This window comes from Castanea sativa, chromosome 12, assembly GCF_040712315.1.
Source record: "Castanea sativa cultivar Marrone di Chiusa Pesio chromosome 12, ASM4071231v1".
NCBI classification, from domain to species: domain Eukaryota; kingdom Viridiplantae; phylum Streptophyta; class Magnoliopsida; order Fagales; family Fagaceae; genus Castanea; species Castanea sativa.
In genome coordinates, this window is record NC_134024.1 from 34606512 (window position 1) to 34622501 (window position 15990).

General features: G+C 33.8%; 2 protein-coding genes across 2 annotated transcripts; one reads left to right on the plus strand and one right to left on the minus strand.

Moving 5' to 3' along the window:
* The first annotated feature begins 8384 nt into the window (after positions 1-8384).
* On the plus strand, positions 8385-10389 carry LOC142618757 (WAT1-related protein At3g18200-like). The gene is made up of 5 exons (XM_075791771.1): positions 8385-8616; positions 8728-8844; positions 8935-9166; positions 9672-9823; positions 9913-10389. The coding sequence occupies exons 1-5, from the start codon at positions 8570-8572 to the stop codon at positions 10073-10075; spliced, it is 711 nt and encodes a 236-aa protein (XP_075647886.1). The 5' UTR covers positions 8385-8569; the 3' UTR covers positions 10076-10389.
* Positions 10390-11346: 957 nt separating this feature from the next.
* Positions 11347-15358, minus strand: LOC142618756 (CDT1-like protein a, chloroplastic). The gene is made up of 7 exons (XM_075791770.1): positions 14980-15358; positions 14762-14881; positions 14048-14282; positions 12482-13357; positions 11976-12177; positions 11808-11898; positions 11347-11643 (listed from the first exon to the last, which is right to left on the minus strand). The coding sequence occupies exons 1-7, from the start codon at positions 15279-15281 to the stop codon at positions 11586-11588; spliced, it is 1884 nt and encodes a 627-aa protein (XP_075647885.1). The 5' UTR covers positions 15282-15358; the 3' UTR covers positions 11347-11585.
* Between the last annotated feature and the right edge of the window lie 632 nt (positions 15359-15990).

Genomic DNA, 15990 nt, shown 5'->3' on the forward strand with positions numbered 1-15990 from the left:
ATATTTGATGTTGAAAAATGTACAAACAATGTAAATCTATTAATTCAAATAAAGGTGGTGAGTATGTCTCAAGTGATTTTGAGGTTATTGCATGTGCTAATAAAATTTGTCTCACGTACTCCTTGACAAGGTTAGATCTATAATGGCAAGAGCAAATTCTTCAACTTCATATTGGGGTGAATTTATTCTAACTGCTATGCATATCCTAAATAGAATTCTCACTAAAGCCTTAGGGAAAACACCTTATGAGTTGTTTATTGGTAAGATGGCTAGCTTATTTCATATTAGGATATTAGGATATGAGGATGTATTGCTTATGTTTCTTTTTTTATTCTAATAAGGATAAACTGTTATATGAAACAAAAAGAAGTGTTATGGCAAGTTATCCACAAAGGTCTAGAGGATATAGGTTCATATTATCTCAAAAGTTGAGTTATTTTGGAAATGTAAAATTCTTGGACGATTGTTTTGAATTGAGGGTATTGAATATTTTCAAAAGAAATTTTTGGAAGAACAAAGAGATATAGAGTCAATTAAAAGCTATAGATCCAATGGCTTGGAAAAGAAGTACTCGAATTTCTGTGAGATCTGATATGTCTAATATTATCATTTTTATAATAATGAAAACTTTAAGAAGATACTAATCTTTAAAAAAATATGGTGTCCTAGACGGTAATAAAAAGACACAAAGGGATGTAAGTTGTTGGATGCAAATAGATTTTAAAAGAAAGAGAGATGTTTCAAGAAAAGTGGAAAGGTTCAAAGCTAGATTAGTGGCCAAGGGTTATACTCAAGACTATGGAGTTGATTTGTGCTATCTTTCTTTGGTTGCATTCTTTGATTTTGAACTTTATCAAATTGATGTAAAGACTTCATCTTTAAACGGTGATCCTAAAGAAGAGGTTAATATAAAACAACCTAAGGGTTTTATTTCAAAATTATATGAGAATTAGCTATGCAAGTTAATATATATAGGCTGAGGCAAGCATCGAGACATAGTAATTTAAAGTTTTATGAATCAATAATAATGATGGATTTTATACAAAATTCTTCTAAACCTTATATATATGTGAAAAAAGTTTCTACTATTCTTGATATTCCTACACCATATGTGGATATATTTTTCCGGTGGTAATTGATATTGAGATGCTCGTTGTAGTTAAACAATGGCTATTCAATTTTTGAAATGAAGGGCCTTAATGAAGCATCATATATTTTGGGCATTAAAATTACATGAGGCTAGATGAATAAAAAAAATTAGTTTCTCTCAAGAAAAATATTTCAACACGAAAAATATTATATGGTTAATTGTTTAAGTGGGAGGTTTCCTTATCACAATCTTAGGTCTTTTTTTTTTTTTTTTTTTTTTTTTGGAAACTATCAGCAAAAGAAAATTTGGCTAACCCTTTTGCCAAAGGCTTGCCTTTTGTGATATATCAAGCACATGTATTGAGAATGAGGTCATATTAGAGCAAGTGGGAGACTATTAGAATAATGTGGCCCAAAATTATATTTTATGATGTCTCTATTATCAATGAGTAATTGTTCAAAAATTACTTGTGAAATTATGAAATATTTTTATGTTGTAAAATTATGGCATATTGAAATATGTCTACTTGATTTAGCATACAAAGATTATGAATGCATTCATTATAGTCTTTGACTTGACCATATCCATCATGATGTAACCTATTCTTATAGATATATTGTTGAGCCATGATAGAAAGGAGATGCAAGTTAAAATTGCTCAGACTATAAAAGACAATAAGGGTCAGTCTTTCTATGGTTAGTGCATTATAATATCAGCAGTCCTTCCATAATGAGATTCATGTACGTTGAGCATTGGTCTTAATAAATATATCGTGTCATTGCCAGTAACTTGACCTCCTATTAAAGGTGTTGACATTATAGTGATTCTTGGATATGAATGATAGATGAATTCATGCATTAGTATGGAGTTCCAAAAGTAACGACACATTAATGAACTTCTTCATTAATGAATCCAATTAATTAAGTTGTTTAGTAACGAATGTAACATATCTATTATATGAATTGTTATTACAATAGAAATGATTTTATAGCCAGTACCGGCTCAATATACTAAGCAAGTGAGGCGATCGCCTAAGGCTTCTAAATAAAAAAAAAATTCCCCAAATTTTAAATAATAAAGAATTTTAAAGTCCCAAAATACATACATATATATATATATATGTATGAACGTATGTATGTATAAAGAAGCCTCAAATTTTGGGGTTAGATGATAAAATAATATCAATGGTGACCCAAATAAAAACCAAAATCTACTAATTCAATTGTTGTGAAAAATATTATATACTGTAAACATTACTTCTAGCCAATAGGATATCTCTTTAATCTTTCCTGAAAGTAATAACTAAGCCCCCAATTATAATGAATGAATAAAAAGTAATTTTTTTTATCAAAGACAAAACTAGAACAAATAAATTTTTCTTTTGATGCGTAACCTCTCATCTTCTCTATGGGTGTTTTCCATGTAGAATTCATTAACTCCCACAGAGAAGCTGAAAATCACACACTCTCTCTCAACCAAACAACTAAAATCTAAAGACAAAAAATATATTCATATTCAATCTCAAACCTCAATTTTTCTTGTACGAATTGCTAGAAATATTGCCCCACTCTCTATTTAAAGCATAAAAAGAATTTTTTTTTTTTTTTTTGTTAAGTTGTAGCTGCTGCACTTTAGACGTCTTCTCCTCGTTTGAATCTAATTCTCAAGCATGGTTTTCAGACCCGAACCGTTCATTGAACCGTAAAAGGGAGAGGTTCAAGGTTTTTGAGGTCGAACTGAGGTCGAACCGGGGTCAAACCGTGATAACGTCATAATTAATTTAATAATTATTTTAAATATATATATAAATTAAATTAGTAAAAAATAGAAAAATTAACTAAAATAGTCCAATTAAAACTATAAATCCATATTTTAGCTATGTCTAATATATCCATTTCAAACCCAAATATGAAATATCTATCCAATAATAATAATAACCATTTTTTTATTTTTTAAAAAAAAATTAAAAGTATCAGATTTTCTTTCTAATTTCCACTTTCTAATGTCCACGTGACCAACTGTCTAGCTCACATTCACAAACCTAAAAAAGCACTAGAAACAAAAGTGAATGAAATTAAAGGAAGAAATAAAAAATCAATACAAACAAAAGCCGATGAAGAAAAAATTGTTATGTTATATCCACAATATTTTTCGCAATATTTTCACAAGAATCACATCAAAATCTTATGTGGAAACTTGTTACTAGTTTTAATTTGAACTCACTACTAAAATTATTTTTTAGTCACCAATATTAGCTAATAACAATCTATTACTTAAAATTTATTGTGAAAATATTGTGGTAGTATTTTGTAATTTCAAATTCTTAATATTAAATACCACACGTTTGAATCAAAAAAAATAAAAAAAAACACACGATTACGTAAAAAAATAATAATAAAACTAATAGATAAGACTAACCTCCACCACACATTTTTCATTCCCAATTTATTACTCAACCTTCACATTTATCATATACTGATATACTTACTCATTACTCTTAGTATTCACTATTCACATCAGAGAAAAGAGAAAGAGAGAGAGAGGAGAATCTGAAGCGCCAGTGGAGATCGAGGTCGCCGAAGCCAGTGGAGATCGGAGGAGATCGAGGTCGCTGAAGCCAGTGAAGATCGGAGGAGATCGACGTCGCCGAAGCCGGTGGAGATCGAGGTCGCCGAAGCCAGTGGAGATCGGCGTTTCCCATGCGCACTACCTCGTCCACCGCCCCACCGCCGCTCGGCCTCCTCCCCACCACAGTCTGGGTCAGATCGACTTCTTCTTCTTCTTCTTCTTCTTCTTCTTCTTTTCATATTTGCTTGTTCTGATTCAACTTTGTTGTAAGAATTGGATTTTGTTTTGTATTTGGATTATGTGAGATGTTTTTTGAGAGTGAAGCAAAGAGACTGAAACATAGATCAGACGTTTTCTGGGTCAGATCCTCCATTTTCTGATTTCTTTTTACGTTTTCTGTTTGGATATTTTTTTTTTCCGACCAAAAATAGTTTATACTCCGGTATGGTACCGTTTAAGGTTTTGAATTTTTTTTTTTTTTTTTAAAGGGACCTATGAGAACCGCAAGAACCGTTCACGGTTCTCAGAACCGTGAGGTCCGACGGCGATTCGCACGGGTCCTTGATTTTTTCCCATAGAACGGTTCTTAATGCTAAAAGAACCGCAAAAGTGAGCGGTTCGAGGTTTTCCCGGTCGGACTATACGGTCCGATCCAGGTTTCAAAACTATGTTCTCAAGTTGGTTGCTTCTCTAGAAGCTTTGTTTCTTTCTTGAACTTTCTCATTATTTTATTCTTGGTAATTACTTTACATTCTGGCACAGTACATAGGTAAACTCATTTTCATTCATTCATTCATTTAAAAAATTGGTTAGGACGTGGAGTAGCATAGGACCATATATTTATTTTATTTTTTTTAGTAATCATGGAACTATGTTTGTACTTATCTCTTAGGGTTTAATTTTTTAAATAAATTTATTCAGCAAAAAAAAAATTTTAAATAAATTTCACATTCTTTCCTTCTTTTTTTTTTAGAATTTCGTTGATTTTTTATAATTTGAAAAAAATAAATAAACTTGTATATACAAGTATATACTCTTGTATGGGTCCACACTAACACTAGTTGTTATTTGTTAACAAATAAAACTATTTTTGTGAAAAAAATATATTTTTTATATTTAAATTTTTTTTTTATCAACCCCCACTTAAAATTGTTGTTGAGACCCCAAAATACATTAAGCCGGCCCTGTTTATGGCTGGTCATATCTTTTGTGAATGTTATAAATATTGTCAAGACCACACTTGCAAGATAGGTAAAAAGCTAAAAGAAAACACTTGTTAATCCAAACCAGTTGGAAAGAACATCTTGATTCTTGATTGCTTGTAAGGTCTTTAAATAATGAAATTTAATAAGAAATTTTCCACATCTTATTGTTGATTTTTGTTATATTTGCACGTTATATAATTATTAATTGATATATGTATTATATTTGTTTCTATTGAATTACTTTTTAAATAAAATTCCAACGGTCACAAGTATGTAGGCTCTGTGATATTGTTGTGTTATGAGTTAAGAATATAATAAATAGTTATTGATAAATGGTTGCAATAAATGCAACATAACGTTGATAATAGTATTAGATAAGTATCATTTATACCATTACACACCCTTACCGTGATAGTTACTCTACAAGTACAAAGTTTTTGTAGAATGTGAGGTGTGGGGGGTAAGGGTTGGAGTTATTTTTAAGTTTTGTAGTGGGAGTTAGATTTCCTTATATATAATGTTAGAAGTTTATACATCTTTCATAATTCCAAAGCTCAAACATGCCCCTTCGATTAATTGCATAAATGAGTTAGGATTTGGAAAGCAAGTTAATAAATAAATAAATTTAAAAGAAAGGAGTATGTTCTAAAGCTCAAACATGATGACACCACCTTGGTTAATCACATGGATGAGGTAGGAATATGAAAAAAAAAAAATTTAAAATAATGTTATAAAGCTCAAACATACTGACACCCCCTTGATTAATCACATAAATGAGATGAGACTTTGAAATCAAAATAATAATAATTATTATTATTATATCTCCACACCCCACAGATAGGCATTGTTTTTAATAAAGAAATTAAAACGATAAATACTAATTGATTAAAATCTTTCTTACACCCAACGGATATGGGATGAATTTAATTGATTAATAGATTTGTCATAAATTATATTATTAAATTCTTGAATGCTATTAAAATAAGAATTAATGGCCAAAGGATCGGACTTTAATGTATATATGATATGCGTTGCATTTATTCTTTTAAATCAGTGTGTACATGGGCTTATTCTTTTAAATTATGTGTCCATCAATGCCCAATGAGGAATCTGTACGTTGTATCTGATAAAATCTCCTATAATAATTGGATTAAGGCAAATAACAAAAATGAAAATTTTCATGGTGGGAATTCATTGACAGTTAGCTATATGAATTACCCTAGTGCTAAATCCATAATTGATAGTCTGGAATTGAAGTTTGGAAAGAAGCCTAGTGCTTAATTAGGAAAAATGCATTACATCTAAATTATCAAAATGAGAAGATGTTTGTCAACATGTGATTAATATCAATGAATTATCCCTTCAAGGAAGACCGATAGATGATAAAACAAAAATTCCTACACTAGACGACCTCTTATCTAAGGTCATGACTTAAGTGGATGCAAAATTGAGAGTTAACAATTTTTCAGTTAACACTGTTGAACAAAAGGAGTTTGTTCCTAAAATTGTTGGACCATGATGGAAATGAGGCGTAAGTTAAAATTACTTAGACTATGATTGACAACAATAAGGGCTAGACTTTCGATAGTTAGTGCATAATAATTTCAGCAGTTCTTTCATAATGAGATTCATACACTTTGAGCATTGGTCTTAATAAATCCATTGTATCATTACTAGTAACTAGACCTCCTATTAGAGGTGTTGACATTATAGTGATTTTGGATATGAATGAAAGAAAAATTCATGTGTTAATATGGAGTTACAAAAGTAATGACACATTAATGAACTTCTTCATTAATGAATCTAATTAATGAAGTTGATTATTAACGAATGTAACATATCTTTTACATGTATTGTTTTTATGACAGAAAAGATTTTATGGCTGGTCATGTCCTTTCTGAATGTTATAAATATTGTCAATGCCACACTTGTAAGTGGTGGAGAAGAGAAAAAAAAAACTCTTGTTAATCCTGACCAACTAGGGAGAGCAATAGAGAGCCTTGAAAGCATCTCACGTGAGGGACCCTAATGTTTCTCAAATCGACTAGCTAGAGGCTCGAGAATGGAGTGACGGAAGAAAAGACCGAAAGAGAGCAGAAGACTCGCCTGAGGAACCAACCGTTGAACTGATTTTCATCCGATTGGAATGGTGGACTTCGACCGGGCTTTGTTTTGTCCATTCGATTGGCATCTTGATTGCTTGTGATAAGGACGGAGGCAGAACTTAGAATTGAGGGGGACGAGACGACTTTGCTGATGGTTGTGTGCAGTGACTTTGACCTCTGACTCTACTATTGCTTAGCCATTGATTTTTATTTTTATTTTTTGTGTCTTTGAAATGAACGTTGCTAGGTAAAAACAAAATTATTTTGTTTAAAAATTTTTAAAGGGTCAAGTTGTTTGTTTTTTGTGAAATTTGTTGATTAGGTTTAATTTTTTTTAGTTTTACTATTGGTCATTTTTGTTGTTGAACTAATTTTTTTGGGCTTATATATTTTGTTTTAGATTTTAGATCTATAAATTTTTTAATGGTCTTTAAAATGAGGAAAATTCTAGAACTACAAATTTTTTTACAAATTGCTGATGTAATGAGTAATTTTTTATAAGTAAAAAAATAATGTAAGCAGTGGGCCCAAATGCAAACCAATAAGAATTTGCTACCTTAATTGTTTGTAAAAAATATTTTAGAAAAAATTTTGGCTATAACAATACTCTTAAAAAGAATCATTGATATTGTAAAGGATGTAAAAATGTACTTTTACAAAACAAAATTGCTAAAATTAGTGCTCATATATATAATAATATTTTTTTGAAAAATAATGAGGGGGCCATTACCCCCCAAGTCCAACCGTGGCTCTCCATCCATGGCTTGTGAGGTCCATAAATAAGAAATTTCTCACATCTTATTATTGATTTTTGTTACAAATGCACGTAATATAATTTTTGATTGATAGATGTATTATATTTTGGTTCTCTTGAATTACTTTTTAAATAAAATTCCAACACATAAAAGTAACAAGTACAACTGGCCAGTGTATACGTCTCAACTGTATTTTAAAGTATAGCACCCTACTCTTTTTATTCCATTCGCATTTGGACCTTGCATCAAATCGCAATTATTTAGTTTGGAATTTTTCAAGAAGATGATGCTATCAACTTGTAAGCATAATCAGTAAAAGACAAGTCCTCATTCATGAGTATAGATGCATTTGTGCTTCAAGCCTTCAACTATAAATTAACAAGCAAAGGGTGACCAAAAAAAAAAAAAAAAAAAAGGGTGGCACATATATTCAAGACCTATGGCGCCGATGGTAGGTAAGATGGGCATGATCTATCGGAGATTTAAGCCACACATTCTCATGGTTCTGATTCATGTAGGTTATACGATTATGTACCTCATTACAGATGCTGCCTTCAGCCATGGGATGAATCCTCATATCTTTGTAACTTATAGACATGTTCTAGGTGGTTTAGTGATGTTTCCTTTTGCCTATTTAATTTCTTGAAAGGTACAGTTCTAATCTACATCCATATACACTCACACACTGGTTACATGAATAATTATCTTCAAGTATGTACATATTTTGCATCTAAACAATTAAAACACATTTGCAAATAGTCATAACAACGAAATAATATCATTTAATTGGAATTTATTCAATATTTGATTTTTCGTTTTCTTTCATGCAGAAAAGTAAGGCCAAAGATGACATTAGCATTGTTTTTTGAGATATTTCTGCTTTCTCTGGTAGGGTACGTAGGCTGTCAAGCACCACTCTTCAGTATCACATGAACGATAATTAGAGATTTGTGTTTACTCAAATAAAAAGCACTTACAGTTTTCTTTTCCCTGATGTTAAACAGGGTTAGCTTAACCCTTAACATGTACTTTGCAAGTTTGGAATACACTTCTCCAACCTTTGGCACATCCATGATCAATGTAGTTGCGTCATTGACTTTTGTAATTGCAGTTGCACTCAGGTGGAGCTTTACACTTCGTGAACATGTCTCTCTTCGTTTGATGAGAAAACGGAGACTACATGAACACCATTTAATCAGTATTTTATGTAGGTTGGAGGGCCTTGATGTTAGGAATGCTCGTGGAATAGCCAAAGTCCTGGGAACCTTAATATCGTTGGCTGGGGTCATGACCATGACTTTGTATAAAGGACCTGAAGTTCAAACTTGGAAGGGTGCTCCCATCCGCTTAAACAGAAGCAATTCTGTTCATGAGAACTGGATTAAAGGACCAATTCTAGCTGGTGCAAGTTGCATATCATGGTCTTTATGGTACGTTAGGCAGGTACATAACTCTACGTACAAAAAAACCTTCCCTCCTGACTGTTGCAAGTTGTGCTATATATGTCCACTGCTCAACAGTACAGTCATGAGAAAATAATTATAATAAGAGACTACATGATCTAATTTACAAGCAAATATTAAGATCACCAAAATCTGCTATGCATGAACTGATATATAACAGAAAAGTGAGGTAGCCAAAAAAAAAAAAGGAAGTATTTTTCCCCAGGAAATAAAAGATGATAGTGTATCCATGTGAACCATGCATGCATTTACTCTGAAGAAGTATCCTGCGCAACTGTCATTAACTGCATGGATAAACTTAATCGGTGGAGCACAATCAGCTGCCTTCACAGTACTCATACAACACAAACCGGCAGCATGGTCCATTGCATTCAACAACATTGACTTCTGGTCCATCGTATATGCAGTAATTAAAGAATGTGAGAATTTCAAATTCTTGTTTTGTTTCAAATGATGTTTTAAACGTTTTATATGTCAAATGGCAGGGAGTTGTATGCTCAGGTATAACAATCTTCATTCAACTATGGTGCACTGAACAAAGAGGACCAGTTTTTGTGACCATGTTTAATCCCCTTGGAGCAGTGTTGACAGCGCTGCAATCATACTTTCTTCTTGGTGAAAGACTGTACATGGGAAGGTATAATCATCAGAGTGTTATATCCACTTTCAGGAGCCACACACACACAAGGGTTTAGATGGCTCTAACTTGATATATGACCCATTCAGAATACTGGGAGCAGTTGTTGTTATCATTGGTCTATACTTGGTGTTATGGGGCAAAGAAGGTGATCAAAATCACATCAAGTTCCAAGAGAAAACTGATCTGACAAATGATGAGCTGCAGGGATGCCAGTTACAACAAGGAACTTCAAAAAGGGATGTCCCTTGAAGAGTGAACAACAGCATTGGGTGTTTTCACTTTTACTTCTTTACCTGCTTTGCTTGATAGTTGTACTTTTCATTCATTTTAGTTCTGTTGTTTTCATGTTTAAATCAGCACACTTCCTGTGTACTTTGGCTGTTTGTATTTTTTTTTTTTTTTTTTAATTATGAATCATGATGATGATGACATATGGAGAAAATATAAACAGAGAATAGTTCCAATCCATCTCAATCTTCTAGGGAGAAAACCCAAGAGGGAAGAGAGGAGATGGCCATGGACCCATCCCAGTTACAACTAGCAGCCCAATGGGCAAAATTATGGGCAAAAAATTTACATCTCTCGGAATAAAATAAAATTTCCAATAAGACAGAATTAAGGGCAGCCTTTAACTCTAGAAGAAGGGGAGCAATAAACTACACAGGAGGTCTTGCGGAGTGGAGGTCTTGAAGAGCACCAATGACACCTTTTGAGTCCCCTTCAAAGATAATAAAATGGAGTCTGTGAGAAATTGCCAATTTGATGGATCAGATGGAGGGAGAAAGTTTGTAGTTGATTATTCTCATTCCATGAAGTGTTAATGTTATGAAAAAGTGTACCAATGAGTCAAGGAAATCAACCTTTGCAGAGACATAAATTGATGGTACTACAATAGCCATTCCAAAGCTGGTGCTCAAATTGTGCGGGGACTTCCATGTGGGAGCAATGTATAGTGCCCTTTTCATACATAATGCTAGTCTCCTAACATACCTAGACACATTACAGTTCACATAGCCATACATAAGATTAGTCAGCTAATAAGCATTTACTCAGGTTTTAGGGAATCATCTAGCTTACACTGGTCCCAATCAATAAAAACACAAAATACCAAGACATTGACCCAAGGGAAAACTTCCCAAGAAGTCGAAGAGCAGCTAAACCTCTTAATAGAAGAGCAGCTAAACCTCTTAATAGAATTAGTTCCGGAATGGATTTCAGAAAAGTTGGCATCTGGAGGGGATTTGCTCTTCTGGTGAGCTTTGTTAATATGTGATATGGTTGTGGATGGATCCATTTTAATTGTTATAGAGAACAAATGGATATTCAAATATTTGTCTTATAGAAGATCATAAATTATTCTTCAAGAGACAAAACTTATTCAAATTGTTTGATGTCATTATCTGTTCTTTTTCGCAGTATAAATAAAACGTCAAGTCCTGGGTCATTATGTGCACGGCTTGAAGAAGCAAAGTGAGGAGAAGCATGAAATAGATTTTTGGAAATAACTGTAAGAAGCATGTGGAGGAATGGTTTAAAATTGTATTTGTAAATGTTAATTCTTTGTTGTTAGCTGATCTGCTTACATAGGAACTTTTATGTATTAACTTTAAGACAATAAGTTGATCATACAAAAAGCAAGCTTTCTAATAATCTTGCCATGTAATTAACATATTTCAGAAAGACTTCATCTTAAGCTCCTGAGTCTACTTCCAAAATCTACTCTGCGATCATCTTCCAAAAATCTATTTCATGCTTCTCCTCACTTTGCTTCTTCAAGCCGTGCACGTAATGACTCAGGACTTGACATTTTATTTATACTGCAAAAAAGAACAGATAATGACATCAAACAATTTGAATAAGTTGTGTTGCTTGAAGAATAATTTATGATCTTCTACAAGACAAATATTTGAATATCCATTTATCCTCTATAACAATTAAAATGGATCCATCCACAACCATATCACATATTAACAAGGCTCACCAGAAGAGCAAATCCCCTCCAGATGCCAACTTTTCTGAAATCCATTCCGGAACTAATTCTATTAAGAGGTTTAGCTGCTCTTCGATTTCTCCTGCAAACACAAATGAAGAGGATCACCAAAAGCTCCCAGAGAGAAGGGAATTATATCCTTGTGGTACAAATGCTTACTTCTGTCAACAATATCACAATGGCTTGCAATTATCTTGTGTATAAGCTCCTCTTTTGTGATAACAGACCGCTTAATAGACTGAAATAAGAAGAGAATCATGTTGAAGAGCTTAGGCAGGCTAGCAATCATTTGTCGCCTCCGTTTTGCCCGTGAGATTGCCGGATTTCTCTCTTCTACTGCCTTCCTCTCTTTCTCTATTATCTGCAGCAAGAAAACATAGTTATAAATTCTAATGATGCAATCAGAACAAACTTTAATGTCTTTGTCCAGGTTCAATATGTTCACCTCCAAACAAATATTTAGGTATGTTCATATTGTAAACTAATAAGGCCAGGATAAATGCAAACATAATGACTATACACTGATATCCTATCCTTGATTTAATTTCCATTTGAAGCAAAATGAAATTTATATGTTGGTTATTGCAGTCAAATAACAATAGAAGAAAAAAAAATGATAGCGCTTGGTAAGGATGAAAGCATAAGGAATTCACAATGGGGCTTACCGATTGCAAAATATTCTCAGGAAGAATATCAAAAACATCATTATCAACTGAAACACCTCCAGTGTCATCCATTTCATCACCAACATTTCCATTCTTTATGGGAGTGTCAAATTTTAACGATCTTGAACGGGGTGGACGCCTTATTAACTTGTTTGGTGAGCTAGTGGAATCATTCTCTGGGCTCATATAACATCTCTTTGGTGGATACAATGTGGGCGTGACATTCATCAGCCCAGCTGGAGTGAGAACATGTTTTGCAGGAGTCGAATGGATATTAGCAATTTCTGCGGGAGATCCATTCTCATTATTCATGGCATCTATCTCTTTGCTTGGGGTTGCTGGTGGGCAAGATTGTGGCAAACGAGCAGGGGAAGCATGAACTGCTAGACATTTTTCATTGCCGGTTGATTCAAATGACAGTTTTGATGGGGATGGAGCACCAGCAGCAGAACTACTTTTCTCTTTGGAGGAACTTTTTTTAAGTGGTGACTCTGGAACAGGAAGAACTAAAGATTGGAGATCAGTCTTTGATAAGTTTAGAGGATAGATCTGTACTTCATGGCTAATGACTTTCTGTGAAAAGCGCTTGCAGAAAGATCGGGAGAGATGTGATGCTACCACTGGTTGCTGTTTTCTATGTGCTTCGATTGATGTCCCGAGGGTAAATGTCATGTTGGGAGAATTGTTTATGTTTGAATTCAGATCTTGCTCTGTTCCTTCTGCAATTTCATCATCCCGAATGTAGGTTTCTGATACTGCTGATTGCAGAGCTGTTAGTGCAACAGTTGATGAGGTAGGTGTTTTCATGTTGGAATGGACGTCTAGCTTTTTACGGTTGAATGGTTCAGGCAACAGTTCCTCTGGAATTTCATCCACCTGCATGCAGAAGAAAAATCTTAAAGTGCATTCTAGAGCATTGCTTAAAACAACCAGAAATCTTCATATCAAATATATATGAGTAAACTGACAATAATTTTTCATCTCAAATCCATATTATTAGTTACAATTTTAAGTGGTAGTGAATATCACGCTGACAGCTACCTTTATGGCTAACATTTGTAGTGAAAGAGAGGTCAAAAGCAGCTAGAGCATAAAGTTGATTTTCAATTGTATGAAAAAGGAACACTTCTATAATGGAAACCATAGAATATGACCCTAATCAATATTATATTAGATTATGGTATTATCTTAACCCAGTCTCATTAGGTGACCACAAGTGGCAGATGGAATATTGTACTAAAGTTTATACATAAAAGTGTAAAACAGCTATAGATAGATAGGAATGGAGGGAACAGATGAAACAGAGGCATCACAATGCAAGAATGTCCTAAGAAAAGAGAGAATATATGCCCGACAGTTTTTGTGCATTATATTCCAAAGCGCACTCCCCTTTTCAACTGGCTAGGAAGGCATTATAACCAGAGAATCAAAGTAACTTATATATACATATAAAAAATGTAGATGATTGGCAACTAATGTTGTTCTAGATGTGATCATGAATACAGAACCAACAACAATTTAAGGATATATCCCATGTAATATACAGAAAGTACAGAACAAGAGTACCTCAGGACAGGATTTTGAAAAATCTGCAAGCCGCGATCGTAACACCTTCCTCAAATGCATATTCCCGCTTTCAGATTTCAACTTCCCATCATTTTCCACTGCATCAACGTTGATGGAAACATGGAGATCCGGCTTCATACAACTTGTCCGCTCATCGAACACAAGTACCCTCTTTATCTCAATCGCATCGCGCAAAATAAACTTCAATTGAGCCAAGTGCCTGTGTGTAAACCTCCTGAAAACATTTTTTTTTTTTTTGAACATACAAAACAATCGTAAGATTCATTAATCTCATACAGCTAAGTGTAGTCAATGTATCAGGTGAGTTGCTTAAGAAATATCAAATATGCAGCGTGGTAGCAAATTTTTGAAAACTGATCTAAAAAAACAGAAAATTTTGTGTTTTGAGAATACATTTTCCCTCTTAAAACTTTTTTGGCAATGTGTTTCTATTTTGTTTTCAAGTGCTGGAATTACATGTTAAAAACACGCTTTTCCCAAGTCCAAACAGACGTTTAAGGTTCTATTTTCTAAGCAACCAAAAAGAGGGCAAACAAATTTGAAAACAAATTCACCTCCAAAACCAACAAATTTCATAACTTCATACCAATCATCATCGCTATAAGACACAGAATGCAATCATTTCCCAGCCAAAATTGTACTTTCTTAGAAACCAAACAAAACCCCAAAAAATTTTAAAAATTAAAAATTTACCTATCAGTTAAACACTCAATTTTGGGGCAAATGTTGGTAAAAGAGGATGAGGAACCCTTCAACCGCAACAACCGAATAGAACTATCCAAGCTATCAAAAAACTGAGCAAGAATCTCATACCTGCATATAGAACAAATAAATACCCAGAAACATTAATTAAAAGCTAAAACAAATAAACCAATCAAATCACCGTATAAACAAAAAAAAAAAGCTCATACTTTTGGGGTAGCTTAGTGGGGTGGGGGAGCGGTTTGTTGGACTTGTGGGGCTGGGGGATTTCTGGGGAGGTGGGCCCCCAGGATTGGATCTGCCTTCTGGCGGAGGAGTTGGGGCGGAGGGTTTCGGCGACTTTTCTGACTTCGTTGACGGAGAGGGCGACGCCGCGGTTGCGCAAGCGGTTGCGGCGGGGGAGCTGTGTGGGCTGCTTTTCTGGAGTTTTGGAGCTCAGCTGCTCGGGTGAGTTCAAGTGTTTTGAATGTGGTTTCTTGGATTTTGATGAAGATGAAGGCTCCATTGGCATCACAGTGAGAGATAGACAGAGAGAGAGATTTGTGAGAGGAAATGAAGTGTGGATTGATGGAGGGAGGAGAGAGAGAGAGAGAGAGAGAGAGAGAGAGGAGGGGGATGTATGTATTGTAGGGGTTTTTCTTTGGAGGGAAAGCTGTGCTGGAGCAAGGCGTGCTTGGTTGCCACGTTGGATTCCCGCCTAAATGGCCCGTTGCTTCCCGCAATTTCTTTCGGGTCTGTTTGGGAAGTAGGTCTAGTGAGTCAGGCAGTTGAGCTTGAGTAGTCTTGTCCGCTGCCAGGGAAATGAATGGAAACCTCTTTGGGTTTTTTTTCCTTAAAAGGTTTGACCATGTCCATGATTACGACAATATGAAAAAATATAACAAATTAAAGCACTTTCAAAGAAAGGACAAAGGAATAGAAAAATAATAATATAAAAGAGAAATAAAGCTACCAAAAAAAATTAAACAAATCAAAAATTCAGTCTCTGGCCCAGGGAAAGACCCCTAATTTGGGGAGATTTTTTTTTTTTTTTATAAAAATTTTTGGTAGATATTAAAAAAAAAATTAGTTTTCATTTTTTTTTTCAATATTAAAAATGCCAAAATATTAAGTAATGCTAGATATAGAGATAAGACAAATTTAAATAAATAAGCCTTACAAATAGACGTGTTACTAATTACAAGTAATTCAAATAGAAAATTGTTAAAAATATTATAAAT

Coding starts and splice junctions, on each gene's coding strand:
- LOC142618757 (XM_075791771.1), top strand. CDS start 8,570: ATGACATTAGCATTGTTTTTTGAGATATTTCTGCTTTCTCTGGTAGG. Junction 8,845..8,934: donor GTAATTGCAGTTGCACTCAG/GTGGAGCTTTAC, acceptor TATTTTATGTAG/GTTGGAGGGCCTTGATGTTA. Junction 9,824..9,912: donor GAAAGACTGTACATGGGAAG/GTATAATCATCA, acceptor TGACCCATTCAG/AATACTGGGAGCAGTTGTTG.
- LOC142618756 (XM_075791770.1), bottom strand. CDS start 15,281: ATGCCAATGGAGCCTTCATCTTCATCAAAATCCAAGAAACCACATTCA. Junction 14,882..14,979: donor CCCACTAAGCTACCCCAAAA/GTATGAGCTTTT, acceptor TTCTATATGCAG/GTATGAGATTCTTGCTCAGT. Junction 14,283..14,761: donor ATTGAGTGTTTAACTGATAG/GTAAATTTTTAA, acceptor AAATGTTTTCAG/GAGGTTTACACACAGGCACT.